This window comes from Phalacrocorax carbo, chromosome 3, assembly GCF_963921805.1.
Source record: "Phalacrocorax carbo chromosome 3, bPhaCar2.1, whole genome shotgun sequence".
In the NCBI taxonomy this organism is placed as follows: domain Eukaryota; kingdom Metazoa; phylum Chordata; class Aves; order Suliformes; family Phalacrocoracidae; genus Phalacrocorax; species Phalacrocorax carbo.
In genome coordinates, this window is record NC_087515.1 from 27,449,900 (window position 1) to 27,467,082 (window position 17,183).

A 17,183-nucleotide genomic window follows, 5' to 3' on the forward strand; every position below is an offset into this window, starting at 1 on the left:
TCACTGACAAAAAGAAGCACATGAGCTCTGGCTTATGTAGCTACATTTGCAAAGACAGATGCAGCAGAAGTGCCCACAAACATAAATAGTCATTAAGAAGGTCAGGAAACTGCATCTGAAGAGCCAACAGCACATCCATTCTATATATGCACTCCTGGCCAAACACAGTGGCTGAGAAGGTATGATCAATTCAACCTTGTTTCACAACACTATGTAAATGATATATTTAATAACTGGAGGTAACTGAATTATCACTCTTTAGAAGATTGGCTTGCATTTTTGTTATAAAGGGAACTACTATGAGATATCATGACTGGAAGACAAAATGGGCTCCTAAGGACAATCCAGAAAGCGTAGCAGAAAATAAACATTAGGATTTTTTATTATATGTACGCATTCACAATATATCTTCATCAATTGAAATTTAATCACCTTTTTACAATTTAGAGGAAAAGGCAGTTTTTAGGGTAGTTAAGCCATGTATCATCAATACCATGAAGCTAACCTATCAGTTATAATAGCTCCTATAAAATACCAGAGTGAAATTGCAATAAGCCTAGAAAATGGGCTACAAATCCCAGATATGCTCAAGCAAGCACTGAACCAAAAATAAAAATAGGTAGATAGGAAACCGAGAACTAGATAGCATTCATCTAATTCATGACCACTAACAGCAGAGATCACAGGCCAAGGTTTTAAAGCGTCTTATTCAGCTCCAAATGGCAATTATTGGGCAGGGACTTCAATTATAAAAACCTTCCCTCTTCAACACAAGTTAAATTTCTAACAGTTCCTTTCTATTCTCTCCACATATAACAGCTCTTACTTTTCTCAGAAGCACCTTTTTTGTTTTTTTTCAAATTTTTGTTTGCCTAATTTAATGTTCTCAAATAATAAACAACATAGATGTTGCAGTATTTATCATGCTGGGATATGTTTATTACACACTGCTAAGGTGTCTCCCACATCCTCCTTCTCTTCCAAACACTATTCTGATAAGAAAGGAATAGACTACACTACAGTGAATACATTTTAGCTTAAAAAGTCAAGTCTTTCTCTTCATGCCCTCCTCCAAAGAACAAATTCTTAAAAACTCATTAGAGTCTTATTTTAGGAAAAAGCTATGTGGAAATCCAATTATTAGATTGTACAAAAATGAAAGTACAGTTGGATCTTTTTTCTTCACTTATAAGCGTTACTCCTAGAGCTGAAGGCATAAAAACGATTCAAACATCTCATTTTCTGTTGGAACAGACTGAGTGCAAAGGAATGCATGATGTCTATGACAGGTGCATCACTAACTTGTTTTTCATTTTTTGTATACACTTTTTCCCCTGACCGCACAGAATTCAACCAAGCAAAACAGAATAAAGGAGATATTTTTTCATCAAAGCAGACTTTTGGGAGAGTAAAAAAAAAACACCACCCAAAATCAGAATTGTACCATAATCCATCCTAGAATGCTTTCAGTATCAGAAAAACTTTAAATAACTCGTTTGATTTTCATTGTAAGAGAGAAACATGTTTTCATATACACAAGATACATGCTGAAAAAGTTAAATAATGCCCCCCCAACCTTTTCCTTCACTCAGTTCAAAAATCAGTACTGAGAAAGAGTCTCAGACTGTTTCTGCCATTCAAGTACACACAAATAGTCTGTTACAATAGAATTGCAGTGCGAAGAGTCTAACTATTAAAAAAAGCAAACAAACAATATCAGGCAACAGTGGCACTGCAGTCTTACCATTCCATTACCCATCTACAACATTAGGAAACAAGCATGAGAGAAATGTGTTTTTTTTAAAAAAAACCCAAACTTCTAAGAACAGTGCACATTAGGTTGCAATAATAAAAGCACCTACCAATGCATTCTGGTTCCCTGAAGCCTTTTTTACGTTTCTTGCTGGCATTCCATGAAGATGACTAAATCTACCCTGGAAACCTACAAAAGAGGAGTTCAAATTGATTTAAGAATATTTCCTATGCCATATAACCAACAAAATTCACCATAACATACCAATCCATTAATCTGACTTCAGTTAAACAAAAACATCTTACTATTGTCAAACATTGTACTGGTAGAAACAAAGAGCACAGAAGGGGAAAAGTGAGAGAAAGGCTAAGTTGTCATGAAAATGAACATTACTGTAGATATTCTTACTGCCATCCTAGTTCTATGCAGTTGGCTGCATAAGCAGAGCATACTGAACTACAGTAGCAAAGTAATTTTTGCATCGCTTACAACTTCATTAGTAGTAGAAAATGTTGCAATCTGGTGAATATGCACAGACCAAGTCCTCAGAAACAATTCCAAGCATCTGGAGAATAAGCCTCAAAAGAATTCAATGCATCCAGTGTGCAGAGTAGTTTAAAAGTGATTTGACCACTGCTCACATAAAAGATGTGTATTTGAATGTGAAAGGAGATCCTTGTGGCAGAGGGAAGGTAGAACAAGTATTTTTGGCAGCAAGCTGATGTCTGACAACTTTGATCTCAAGAGTGGGTTCCTAGCTGTACTAGTACAACTTACAACTGGATACACTGGATCCACAGTTGTCTAAAGTATTTAAGAAAAAAGGAATTTTCTAAATTATAACCTCAATCCTCGCTCTAAAGGAACCCTTCCCTCTTCTCCACAGACAGTACGGCCTGACCATAAAGAAAGCAAAGCAGATGTTCACACTGGCCTTCCCAGCCTTTGAATTAATGAACTACAGAAATCTAAACATTATCACAGAAGCTATGAACAAAATGGAATATAAAGACTTCCTTTAAGTAACGCTTAATAGTTCTCAATGCAAACCTTGAGACAACAAATAAAAGAGTAGGCTATCAAAATGAGCCAAGTTTTATACTTTCTGACTTTTATAACAACTGACTTTTAATTATTTCTCTCTAACAATATCTTAAAAAATGAAATAGCTCAAGGAAACAAACTGGCAACTCCAAGATCTTGTCAACATTTTATATAATCCACAGAGATCTTTCTGCTGTACCCAAGCGATTCCACAGTTTGCATTTGCTTGATTGTTACTTACCTCTCCTCCCTGAATGGGACATAAGAGGGAAAGTACCAGTTAAGATACTTTCAAAGACCTGATCAGGCAATTCTCTCTCCAGTTCTGTAGAGTCTTCTTGTTCCCACCATGGAATGACCCCCGTAATTCCACATGCTCCACCAGGTTCATTTTCATGAAACCAATCACTCTGCTCATCATCACCTGCATGAGGGCAGTATCCCCCAAACCCCCAAAAGAGAGGGAGGAGCAGAGAAGATAAAAATCTAATGTTACTATCAATAAACACTCTGACAGGACAATTATTTCTTTTGCTTTATAGCTGTGTAACAATTACTCGTATATCGCAGTTCTATTTGGAAAAATGTTTCTCAACAGCGTGACAAGCATTGCCATCAATGAAACCACATAAAATGTAATGTTTTAAAACCAATTTAATTTCAATAGTGAAAAACAATAATAAACTAGTTAATCCTTTGGCAATAACTGCAGGGAAATCCATTTAAGTTACTGCACTTTACATATTAACAAAAAACAAGCCTTAATCTCCTGCAGGGAATTAAAAGGTATAAAACTGTGAAACTAGTTCTTTGCAGCTGATAATGGTATATAATTAGCTTAATTTCATGATTTGTATGGCTAGTAAAAGGGGAAACAATCATGAACAGATGTGACTAAATTAAGTTAATCTGATTAAGTTCATTTAGAAATAAGTTTTGAAAAAGTTGATTTTAAATGAAAACTGACAGTATCATGTGATTGAGAATTATACTGCATTATACCACAAAGCTGGTCATTTTTACTGACAGTACTCATAGACGTAGTATTAAAATACCTGGATTTAAAGTCAAAAGTAAGACAAAACTGAAGATATGATCTTAAACTTAGCTCAAACACACTGGCAACTGAAAATAAATTGCTATGTTTGTTTTAAAATATGTTCTTTTATACAAACCAGGTAGCTTACAGAAGATCAGAAAATACCTTCATAAGACATGGCAATTTTCCTTTGTTACTCCCAAAAGTTAGATTTCAAAAGGATGTGCTTTATATTGTAATTCTACTTCAAATTATCCAAACCATGCCTCACTACTTCTGACATTTCAATTTTTAACAAAGACACAAATGCAAGACTTATAAGACACAATTTTCAAGAACAACAAGTATTCATGTAAAATTTCATTGTCACTCAAGCTCCAAATGGGAAAAATACAAACAACAAAAAAGCCAAGCCAAAATCTGAGGAAAAATAAAATTCAACACGCTTTCTCCAAATAAATTGTTGCAATTAAAAGAATGCTTCAAGACCAAGCACAAGTGAAAGTGGCTGTAAACATTCATCAAGTAATTCAAGAAAACATAGAATAATTAAGGCCCCCCTCACTGGTCACTTGCAGGTGAAATGTGATAATCACTACTATCAGCAAAGTCAGCAGAGGCTAGAGAACAAATGTTTAGATGGAGGAAGGAGAACATAGAGGTGGAAGGACATGCATATGTCCAAATAAGATTTAAGTTTCTTTACATTCCTGGTGCATTTCAGATGACTCTCCATGCTAATTCTAATCCTCATTCATAGCTATGACATTTCACAGAGGGTTTCACCACTAATTCTATCCTCATTTTGTTACAGACAGGTATGGTTTCTTTGCAGGATGTCTAAGAGTACTGAACAGAAACAGTGGTGGTAGTGGAGGGAGAATCACGCCTTTTCAATAGACTGACCTGTGTTTCGGAATTAAGTTTGAACTCTCCTATTTAGATTTTCCAAACTCTTACGAGGATAAGTTTTTCTGAATATTTTGTCATAAAATGAGAGCTCTAGATACCTGACTAATAAGAAATACTATCAGGAACTCAGAAGTAGTCTTGTTCCACATAACTCAGCTATGAAATTAGGCAGTAAATTCTGAAACTGGGTTTCACCATCAGCTCAGGGACAGAAGTCTGTATGAGGTATGCAATGCAGTCTTGGAAAAAGACCTAGAATTTAAGACTGGGTTGGTGGATTGCAGGATAAGGCAAATAGTGGCTATGGAAGGAAACTAGTATCCTCGCTATATGCTCAAAAACAGTTCCTTGGGGAAAAATACAAAAATGACTTTTCCTTTCTGTGCAATAAGAATATTACTATGGTAAGCATCTATCCATTAAGACATCTTACCTGTTATGCTATTATATGCTGCCCTAAGTACTGTTGCATACCACCAAAGGTGGAATAAAGGACTTAAGATCTGAGCCTTGTAGGCTTTTCCCATATGACAGGAGAATCTAGGTATACCTGGCTTTTAGCTTGCTTGTCTGTGCGCTCTAAGCAAGTCTGAATCCTTTGACTATTTTCAATCATATTAGCACATTGAGGCAAGCATAAACATATTTATACTATTTTTATGCAGCTGAGAGCACCCACAGGCATTTTGTTTTCCAGTTGCTCCACCCTAAAGGAATGCCATTTTGAAAAAGGAATGCAGGGAAAACCACTGCATTTAATCAATTCCCAACCTCATAAGTATAAACAATATAACACAAAGGCCCCCACCCAGCTCAAGAGTTTGGTAACAAAATACTCGCATTTTAACCTACTTAATTTGCAGCTCTTGAATGGCAACACAGTATACATAGCAAACATGAACTTATGAGAATTAAAAATTCAAAGCAGCATTTTTGTCTTCAAAATAGTCTGAAAGATTCATTACTCCATCATTTCCTCTTAGGGCTGCTGAACCTCTATTCAGCACAAGACTACAGCAAATTATCATATTCTTCCAAGCTACAGGAATGCCAAAACCACCTCCACATCTCCAAAAACTAATCTCTGAACCCATGCATTCTGCTAGCCACATATTTAAAATACAACAAACTTGTTTGTGGGTATGCTTCAAGGAACATGTCTTGGTACTGTGCTGATCTGTTATCTACCAACTTGCACACAGAGACCAATAGCACGTGGACTGTAAAATGCCCTACAATGCTAGTCTCATTTCTATGACCAGTATACTTCTTTCTATGTAAAAAAACCACTGCTAACAGCTGTAATAATCATTTGGAGACATCAGAAGATTAACTATAACACATACAAGGAATTTCAGGGCAGCAGAAGCTTAAGTTACCCATCCGCAGAGGCACAGTGCATCTTGCTCTTTGTGCTCTACAGAGCCACCTGGGCAAAAGGGATAGCAGGGCACCATTCAATTTAAGAGGCTAACTCTGATTCACACTTGAAAGCTTCACATGAAGGCCTCCTCCCACCCCCACCATCCCATGTAATATCACACCCGGCTCTTGAGTAGGACTGTACAGGTGTGCTGTTAAAAAAAAATGGGACCAAGAATATCATGTGATCTCAGCTTTCTTTATGTTCACCTCTAACATTGTGATCTGCATGCAATATTTAGGATTTCAACTATTCGGGTCATAAGGAACAACTTAACATTAGTTCTTTTTCATCTGTAAAGACTATAAACTAATGAGCCATAACAGTTCAAAACTGGTGTGATTACACTTAGCATTGCACATTCCATTTCTTTTATATATGGAGAATGGCACCCCAACACCTGCAGCTACTGAGACGCTTTACAAGGTCCAAATTAGTATCTTGCTAGAGAAGACAAAAGGATGGAATCTCATACACTGAATCTGCAGTGGGTCATCTTCATAAAGGACACAGTAATGAAAATATATTTAATCATAAAGTAATGAACAGCTATCTTTAAAAGCTTAGCCACATCCACAGTGGAACTCTGACATTCCCTGACCTTCTCCTATTTTAACTGTTTAACACTTTATTAATATAATTTTCCTTCCTACTTGCTTAGATCTTAAAGGACATTTCAAGTGCTGCACGTCATGATTTAAGAGGTCTTAAGTCAAACTTTGAATTCCCCCAAGTGTACTAGTAGGTGCAGATGAACCAGGAATGCAGAATATAATGTTTTATTTGCCATACCCACACTATAAAATTCATTAAAGAATATACTTGCAATTTGACTTTTTTTCCCCCCAAAACAGCAATAATTAGTGTTTGAATAATGACACAGTTTTGTTAACATTGTGTTGGAAGCCTAACTTATAAAGTGCCTTTTAACTTATAAAGTGCCTTTTTAAAGTGCACCTGTAAAGCGCCTTGAAACTGCAGGTGATCCTACTAGTTAGGCTTATCATAGAGTGGTATTATATATTGCAATGTAAGATTAGACCTTTTGTTTTGAAACTCCTCTTGCAAAAGTTTTCTACGCTGGGCATAACATTGCTTAGCATTAATTAATTAACTGTTAATAATTGCAGAAGGGCCATTTATGAGAATGCTATTAGGAACACAGGAAAGAGTAGGACGAAAAAGGAAAGTCACAAGGATTTCTGAAACATAAGCTCCAGCCACTGCTCGGATATTTCACTTTGTTGGCAGGCTCTCCCACCTCCATACTCAAGGAGTTGATACTTGCATAGGATTTTGGGTTTTTGCTAACTATATGAAACCTGACCCCAAAATTCACTAATATACAAAACTCTGAAAAAAATACAAGCCATAAGAATTCACTTGTGGTTTATTAATAGTTAGCAGTTAATAGTTAGCAGCTATCTTCATCACTGACTGTACCTGCACTGAGCATTTTCCATGATCTTTAAGCTTTTGCTGGCTAACTGCACAGGGTATGCAATGTTTCACAGAAGAAAAACATTTGCCACATTGGGACTGCAAAACACTGAGTACCAATTACTTCTGCCAGAAGGTAATATGATTGTGGAATAGAGCACAGCAAGAAAGCTGCTTTTGCCCTCTCACATGACCTAACATTAAGCACCTGGATAACTTAGAAAAGGAGGACAAGCGTGGCTAGGCTCAGATGAGGACTTCATGGGAACAAAACAAAACAAAAAAGCTATGAGACTGGAACAGAGGCAGGCTGGAAAGGAAAAGGGTATAAAGGTTTTTAAAAATATGTTAGATGGCACACCACATATTAGAAGTTGAACACAGGATTTTCAAGTCTCAGCAATTTTCTTTTATCATAGCAATTGATAGCATTTAAAATATATTAGCAATTAACCCACTACTACCCCCAATTACAGCTACCCCGGTACATCTTGAATCAAATTATAGAAGCTGAAACTTTTCTGAGGGCCTGTGCACATAAGAATACAGTTACTGTAGTAGAATTTATTTCTGTTCCCTTTCTGAAACAATTTTGGAAAATATTAGAAGTTGCAAGGTCAGGCACTCCAAAGTTCAGAAATAAACACTCAACTATTTAACTGACTGGCCAACTGCTCAAAGAAATTGTTGCTTTAAATCACATTCTATTCTAGAATGTCTGTCTCATAGGATGAATATGCTTTTGAAATTAATTAGGGTTTTATAAAAAGTATTTCTCTGCAATAAATGAGATTTGGTTCTTAATCTCAGAGACACAAAATGAACAAATCTTGCCCTGGAGAACAGGATCCTCTTGTCCTCTGCTACCCGAACTTCTGAATGATGGCAGGCACATCATTTAAACCAAGTATTTCACCAGGCAGCATTAATCAATCTCTGGTTCTCCACTTGACTTAGCGGAAACCTGAAGTCAGAAGTGCAGAAAATTTGAACTACAAATGAGGTCAAGATGCTGATATTCTGAACATATATCCTGGACGAGGAACACTGGGAAGACAGGAATCAGTCTAGCTTTTAGAAACGGACAACAAGATCAGGCAGTTCTTCCCTTAACATATTTTCATCCTGTCCTCTTACAGCTTTGTTTCTCTCACCTAGGCTTTTCCTTTAATCAGATTTATTTTCTCCCTGCTTCACTCTTTTTAATTTTATGTGTGTCTCAGCTCAGCTATAAAGTAATTTACAGAGATAAAATAACCTCATCTTATAAAGTAAGAGGAGTACAAAGATGAAAACTACTTGCATTTTCTTTGTGGGGGAGAATAAGTATTGCTAGAAAATAAACAATTTTTGTTTTGCGGTAGGATCTCTGATAATACTTTCATGGAAGAGGCTTCACAAAACCAAAGCTTTAATGCACATCTAAGAATGTCTGAGAAGCAGTGTGAAGCTAATGGCCTTCTGTTCATGCCCACAAAATAGCTAGTTCAAAGTAGGGATTGAAAAAAAATAATCTTTTGTCCTGACAATATCCCTCTCAAGTTTAACTGTTGTTCTTTTTATTTATATTTCAGAATACTATCTCAGGTCTAACGCTTCCTGCTTGAAAATTACAATCAAACTCAATCAAGGTTCAAACATCAGACAAAAATAAGAATTATCGTTCTACAGTAAAGAACCAACACTAAAAAAGGTAACACCACACCACTGAAAGAACACTGTTGTTCACCAATCCCTCCCCTTTTCTCCTCCCACAAAAAAGATAAGATAAACAGAAAGTAACTGAGACTTTTTCAACCATATTGTTCAAGATTTAAATAATTTAGTTCAGGCTATAAGGATAAAAATATTGATACATTATATATATTGGAGGAATACTTCAAAAATGTATGTAATTATGAATTGTGGTAGGTCACGTTACAAATAGAAAGGACGAAAGTTTTAAAAATTGCAAGTCAAAACAGGAAGTCCTATAGGAGTAATAGCAAATCTTTTTCCGTGTCTCACTGAAATACTTTTCACTGGAAGTTAAAGATTGATCTAAACTTTCGGAGAGCCTAAATTCTTCAAGTTACTTCAAGCACAAGTTACTGTTGAGCAAGAAAGGTAACACTGCTGTTCTAAATCTGAAAAATCATCTCCTTACTGTAACACTACAATGGAAGATTAAAAAACACCAAAACCAGAAGAGACTGAATTAGAGAAAGAAACCATTAGACACGAGAGAAAAAAAAGAGAGAACATCCCTTTAACTTCGATCTGTGGAATGGGCCAGGAGTTTTCTTGCACACACTCAAGCAGTCTGTGGCAAAATGCATAAGAAAATAGCCTCCACTACCATTAACTTAAAATCACCAACAGAAAAGCAAGTCTTAATGACCCGAGAGACTATTTTGCCTCATTTTTGTATACTGTCAAACCCAGTGATTTCCTAGTCCATAAACTGGGCACTAAGATGCTAGCATAATACAGGTAAATGCGTTGCACTTAAAGATGGCAATAAACACTAAAGCTGAAGGAAAAGAAAAGTTATACTTCCATCCTCCATAGTTTTATCACATAAGAACACGTGAGAGCATCGTGCATACTGAAGGAAAATTTTGAATCTTCATTGCATTTTAGATTAAAGAAAAAAATTTTCAGAGGGGAGAGATTTTAAACAGCATACATCCTCTAATCTCAATCTTAGACTGCTGAAGTAGTAATTTCTTTGAAACTACTTTTCAAACAAACTACTGAATGAAAAGGAACTATAAAATTCTGCCATATCAATTTGGAAGAAAAGAAAAATGGGACCTCAAAAAATAGCTTGAGAAGCAGTGCTATGATCAGTGTGTCCTGTCTGAAAATTGGAGCAATGGAAGAATTAAAACTTTGTAATATAATAAACTTGCAACTTGAGCATCTTCAAAAGATTATGTATACTGAGACTGCTTCTCAACACAGCTTTTGACTAAGTCACAGATTCAGGATACCCTCTGGTAACATTTCAAAAAAATCCATAAAGAAAGCTATACTTCCACTCATTAAAATACTAATAGCAACTGAAATATAGTAATTAACCTATGGAATAACTTGTAACGCTTACAGAATTTCAACTGATGTGGTTTGAGGGGTGGAGAAGGGAAAGATTGTTTCAATACCTTGTCTTCCCTCATCATTGGTAAACAAACCAGCATCGCTGCTGCTCAGACTGCTGGATTCACTGTAATAAGAGAAAGAAAGAAACACATCAAAAGAACAATTGATCTTTCAGTCGTAAAATTTTAAGGAGACAAGGCTGTGCTCAAATTGAACTTAAGCCCAACAAATATCGGAAAGAAAATAGGATGATTTTTTTTTAATCAAACTGCAAATATCCTAGTTCCATTAACTACAAAGCATATTATTTTTGGCACATAAAACCACGGGAATCTAATGGTACCCTGACAGTAAGCCAGATGTGACTGCAACGAGGTGCTGACACAATTGATGCATTTTATTATCCGCTTCCATCAAATGCTCACTGCTTCTTTCTTATGCTGTGCAATTCAGCTTGATCCTGGAACACCACTGCTCAATAAAATAGGAAAAGTCTCAATCAAAAGCAGCCTAAGCCTTCCTTCAGCACATGAAATATAAAAGTCTGAAAATCAAATTACCTTTCTAAACATCATTTGCAAGTGTTCTGGAAAAGACACAGCTTAAGGTTTCATGACATACTACTTGGGAAGAAAGAAAAAAGTTTATAACAAAGGCAGCCAATTAAATCAAAATAAAGGTCACCCTGAAGAAGGTAAGTATGATCAATGATCACATCATCAACAAAAAAAGGAAGGTAGAGTTTACTTTTCTGTGGCTTCCATCATGGCCTTAAAATTAGAAGGTGTGTATACAACATGCACACACACCTCTCTAAATTGAAAGACATCAATAGGTAAACTATTTTGTTCTTTGCTGCATACACATTGTTAAAAACGATATTCCATGTATCTGTAAGTAGTAAAACAGAATTGTCTTTTAATAACACAGATCACAATTTGGTGAGTTTCACAGAAAAGGATTTTGTAAGCCATTTATTTCATTTTTTGACAATAGAGTAGCTCTGCTAAGGAAGTAATATTCTTACCAAAATTTAATCACATTTTCCTTACAGTGAGACATACAACAATTTAAAAAGAAAAACTCTCTTCAGTTCACCACACAAATTCAAGTACAAGTTATAAATACTACAGCTACTCTCAATGTTCCATACAAGCTATAAGAACTTGAGATCTGTTTACCTTTCTATACTTATTAATATTAAATGGATAATTGGTTTCAAATATTTTGTTACTCTCTACTAATAAATTAGTTTTACTTTTGTTCCTAAATAACTAGTGATCTTTGGAAAATTATTTCCTTTTAAATGTTAATCTTTCACAAAAATAAGCCTCAATTTTTTTAAAGCTGGTAATATGAATTACATAAAATTAGTCCAATTTGTTTAATTATAAGCATATATTTGGTTTTTGTATCTTCCTTCAGGAGGATTTGAAACACAATATGGTATCAGGGACAGAAAGCAGTGATTTTTTTTTAAGAAATATATATACACACACAGAGCTCTGTGTTTGAAGATTAAGTTTTCTTAATCTTTGCCAATAGTTCTGCTTATCCATATTTTTACTGTATAAGCAATACTTATACCATCTTTTATACATAATATAATCAGAACAGACTTAAGCACTTGCACAACTGCCCTAAGCAGAAGAAAGATGACAGGCATGCAATGAGAATAGAACCCTCTTTCATGAGGGAGACCAAAACTTGAACTTCCTAGCAGTGCAAATCCTAGTAACTCCTTTTAGCAAGCATCCCATCCTCACGTTACTTACAACATAGATGGCTTTACTGTCTTACATTTCATTGTGCACAATTTTACATCACACATATTAAAGAAAAACCATGCCCTTTGCATAGATTCTTCCTATCCATTTATTATTTAATTGTACTTTTTAAAAATGAAAGTTAGGAAATCCTTTCAACTCTGGTACTTCAGCCACTTTCCTCACCAAAATATCCAATTTTGAGAACAGTACCCCTCCTTTTTTCAAATGTTATTTTAATTGTGCAATAAATCTTGCTGAAGGACTAGCCAGTTCATGAAAACACAACCACTTGACATTTTTGAAATTACACATAATAATGTTTGTGTTTAAAAAAAAAATCAGACCATAACACTGGTATATCCATGGCAGCCACAGTGTTCATTCTCCTCAGACCACAGTCAACTAGGGTAGGGATTACAGCTGAGATAACTGCTACATGGCAGTCACTTCACTGAATAAATTCAAAACCTCTGGAATTAATACCATAATACCCAAGTACAAGAAAGTTATGATGGAACTTATTTCCAGTTTTAATATAATTTTGTACGGTATATTGCTAATTCCTTTGCTTTGGAATGAGAATTCTGCTCCCAGCAAGACTTCCAGGAAAAAGAAAAAAGCCACAGATTCTTTTTAGTCCTATAGAATAGGATACGCAAGCAAAAACTTGGAAGGAATGGCTCTGCCATCCAAAATGCTTTCACAGCTTTATTTATACATTTGTGGAAACAAAGAAGAAATAAGTTTTATTATTAGTTACTATTACTAGTAAACCATCTCATACCTTGGTTTCATATGAGACTCTTGAACTTCATTCACTAACAAAGCCTGTCTCCAAGAACTGAGCAGCCACTGACTTGCACTGACTGGCAGGCTGGTGGGCCGCATCTCTGGCGTTATTAAATGTCTTCATTTCACCGCTGCTCTCTTTCAAAGGGGCAATTGAGATTTCTCATCTTTAGTCACTTAAAATGCAAACAATCACCAAAGTTTGCAGGAATTAAATATCATCCAGAACTCCATGCACTGGCAAATTTGGCTGAAACTGGCCAAGAAGCTAAGCATTGAGGATAAGGGAGAATGAACAAATGACAGGCTCTGATCATGAACATCTCATTTGTAATGCTCAAAATCAACCTCACAGGAATTCATCATCAGGATTATTTAGAAGCTGACATTTTAAGAGCTTGAAGACCCCTACTACTACAGCTGAATACTGCACTTAAAGGGTTATTGTTGTGTTCGGTTTTTGAACACACACAGATAAAAGACTACAAAAGAAGTGTCACTTAGCATTTTTAATGTGCACTTCAAATATGTACGTTATTTTAATTTCATGTATCTACTGAAAACGTCTCACCAGTTTTAGATCCAAGCAATTTGACTCCCATTAAACATTGTCTTTTGTTTTTAAAAACTGAGCTTCTAAAAAAATCCTTTTTGAATAAACTGCGTGCACAAAAATGTAAAAATTAGAGAAGCTTTGTATACTTTCTGTTTTTCTTCTTCCAACAAGTGTTGCTGAAGCCTGAGTCTTACTCAAGATGCTTTGTTATCTCTCCATATCTTGTGCAATCTCACAAAACTCATGTTCCCTTTTAAAATCTCAGCTTTTACTTTGAGAACATATTCTTCGGAACAGAGTTTGGTAGTTGTTTCTGATTCTTCTGGCTAAATGATCCCAAACAATAGAGGCACTATTGCTGTTAAGTAAAGCTAGTTTAAAACCAGTTAAAATTATTCACGTACAAAATATTCAGATACTGTATGCACCCAAGAGGCTTATATGGTGGACTTCTAATTACATTACAGAATGCAAGTTCTCCAATTCAGTGGTTTCCAAGCCTTTTGGTACAGATGACCACTGTAGGAAAATTGGTAGAATGACAGACCACCACTCAACCACGTGCCTGAGCAGAAAACACTATGAAGACGAGAATGGTTTTAAAGGCCATTTATTGGGGCCGAAGACACAGATTTGAAGTACGATTTGAAAAATAGTAGCATTTGGTGTAAGAAAACAAACCATTTTGAAGAGGAAGATTAGTTTTTAAATCAATAACATTTCTTTGGTGAAAAAATAAAAATATATTCAGACTGACCTGGAAGCAGCATAGTTTGGGAAGTCTACAAGAGGATTATTGTATTAATCACACTTTCTCCATCTAGAAATTAGCTACAGAATTTTTGAGTTGGAGAACTGTTACCCTTGTAGCGTAACAAAATCTTTTATAAATAAAAAAGTTACAAGAATATGGCAGATGATAAAATATGCAATGGTTCCTAGCTCTAAGGAAATTTTTAACTCTCTCTCTTTAGGTACCGAACTTGGGGGAACAGAGTCCCAGTGTCATTTCTAAAGGCTTCCTGACAACACACACTCCTGTCTTGCATGCCGAAATGAGATGTCTGAAGTTAAACTTCAGACTGCCTCCTGGAGGCAGTCCTCCAGCTCCAGCTGCCCTGGAGGACTGCTTCTGCTCTAGTAGTTAAGACATTAGTAACAATCTCTAAAGACTCTTGATTCATATTGCTCTTTCAGCCGCTTATTGTCCAGTGAAGGACAAAACTAGCAAGTAATAAAAAGATATAGAAGAACTTATCTGACAATAACTGGAATTAGTTACTTACCAATACTGCTGTTATTACAGTAACCAATCTGTCTGCTCTGGTCAAAACCCCTGGGTATTCTCTGCATCAAAAGTCTACCTCTCCAGTAAGGAAGAGTCTTAACAGCTTATAGATAAAATGCCTACAAAAAAAACCCAGGGACACTAGTGCTGACAAGCAACTGACCAAAATTATGTATTTTAATATGAGTCTTTCTTGTTGACAGTCCTGCATTCAGAACCAGACACATGGGATAAACATAATCAAGCTTACCAGGCCCTGCAGTACAGTGGAAAAATGACTTACACCTTACTGTGTTGTCAAAAAGGTACTTTGGAAACAATTACCATTGTAGTATGACTGCTGTCTGGAATGGATGGATGAGGTATACTGCCAAAGGGTCATCATTCCCCCATTTTTCTAATGGTAAGCTCAGGTGTTTCTGAACTGTAAATTGGTTTTTGCATTTCATAAGTGATGTATATCCTTGGCAACCTGCAGACTTTTTATGCCCATGACACATAAGAACATACTGTCTAAATGGTGACTCTAAACACTGACAACCTTTCTGATGAATAGAGATAACAACCAAAACACCAATGTCTAGAAATTGGAAGAAAACCTTAATTTTTGTCTCAGAATTGTCACCAGTTGAAATACCCAGAAAAAAAAAAATCATTTGTATATTCTGCATTTCTTAATCTTGAAACAATTAGAATGTATTATTTCAATAAACTTTTCTCCGTTACTCCTCTGCTACATGATTCTCTATTTAATGCTGAATTCCTTAACCTAAGCAACTCATATATATTAAAAATAGTAGACTTTAAAAAAAAAGATTAAGACTAAGTTGTTAAAACAGATACTATTGATGCTAGCATTTTAACTCTGGAATTAAAGAAAAATCCAAAGACTCCCAATACTAGCAACAGTAATAAAAGCAAATATTATCCAAAGTTTCTGTAAAAAGGAAGAGAAAGAATAACCTGTCACTCATGTTCTCATCTGAGCCTTTTTGCTCCTCATACTCCATTTTGTCTTTATTTGCTTGGTTCAGTTCTTCATTTTCTATAACTACTCCTTCATCTAAGATTTCCGGTCCTTGTCGAGCTGCAGCTACTTTTCTTTTTTTCACTTTGCTCTTAGCAAACTCTTGGTGTTGATATGATTTATTGTCATTGTCCATTTCTTGATCTCTGCTGTTATCCTGCTGTTGAGTGATTGTCAGTGCATTAGAGACTTCTGATGGCAGATCTATTGCCATCCGTTTTACCTTTCTTCTCCTGCGCAAAGTTCTGTTTCCCAAACTGTCAACAGCCAAATCTGGTTCATGCCACAGAGGTCTTTTGCCTCTAATGTTATTCAAGTTTGAGGAAGGCCTACGTTTAGCAACCAACAACTGGTCATCAGAGTCACTGTGGTCTTTCTTATTAGCATGATTCTCCCTGTAGTCTTTGCTTGATTCTTCTAAACTGGAATCAGAACCCTCACTTAAGCAGTGACCAGTCTCCCAGGGATGATGGGTGGTAAATGAACGTCTTTTTCGTCCCCTCCTTTTCCTTGCCTGTCGCTTTAGAAGACAAGACACACTTCGAGAATGATCTCCAGTATCAGCAAAACCTCCTCTGGCTTGCTCTGAACTTTCTTCCAGCGCTGAGACTAGATCGTGAACCAGCTCCTCCATAGTCCTACTGAAATGCCTATATATTTCAAGAAAAAACACAACACACAGGAAGACAACATATGAATCTGAAATGTTAAGCATAAACTCGATAACAATTTTACCTGCCAAATTAATTTTACTCACTTTAGTCAGGGTAGTCTTAATGTCCATCCTATAAAGATTATTTTATTTCTGCTGAGAGAGAAAGCCTTGCCAACCAGTCCTATGCAATTTGTAACACATGAGCATATGTTCCTTTTAAAAAGTATCTTCCCAAATTTCTGTCTTGGAAAGAAAAGTGGTCTGTGGTTTTTTCCCCCAGTTGTTTTTGACCTTGCTATTATTGTTTGGTTTTAACTCACCTCATCACACTTCTGTTTTTCAGGGATTCCGCATGGCCGGAACATCAAAGACCATTCACACTAACTGCAGTTAGGGAGCGCATTTTA

At 35.9% G+C, this 17,183-nt stretch overlaps 1 protein-coding gene across 4 annotated transcripts in view; it reads right to left on the bottom strand.

Moving 5' to 3' along the window:
• The window catches only part of GPATCH2 (G-patch domain containing 2), a 127,080-nt gene that overhangs the window by 101,607 nt on the left and 8,290 nt on the right, over positions 1-17,183 (bottom strand). For all 4 annotated transcript variants that reach the window (XM_064446265.1, XM_064446266.1, XM_064446267.1 and 1 more), the window contains 4 exons: positions 16,058-16,771; positions 10,755-10,816; positions 3,039-3,221; positions 1,863-1,942 (listed from right to left, as the gene is read on the bottom strand). In XM_064446265.1, the coding sequence (XP_064302335.1) occupies positions 1,863-1,942; positions 3,039-3,221; positions 10,755-10,816; positions 16,058-16,771 (1,039 nt within the window). The remainder of the gene's footprint in view (positions 1-1,862; positions 1,943-3,038; positions 3,222-10,754; positions 10,817-16,057; positions 16,772-17,183) is intronic.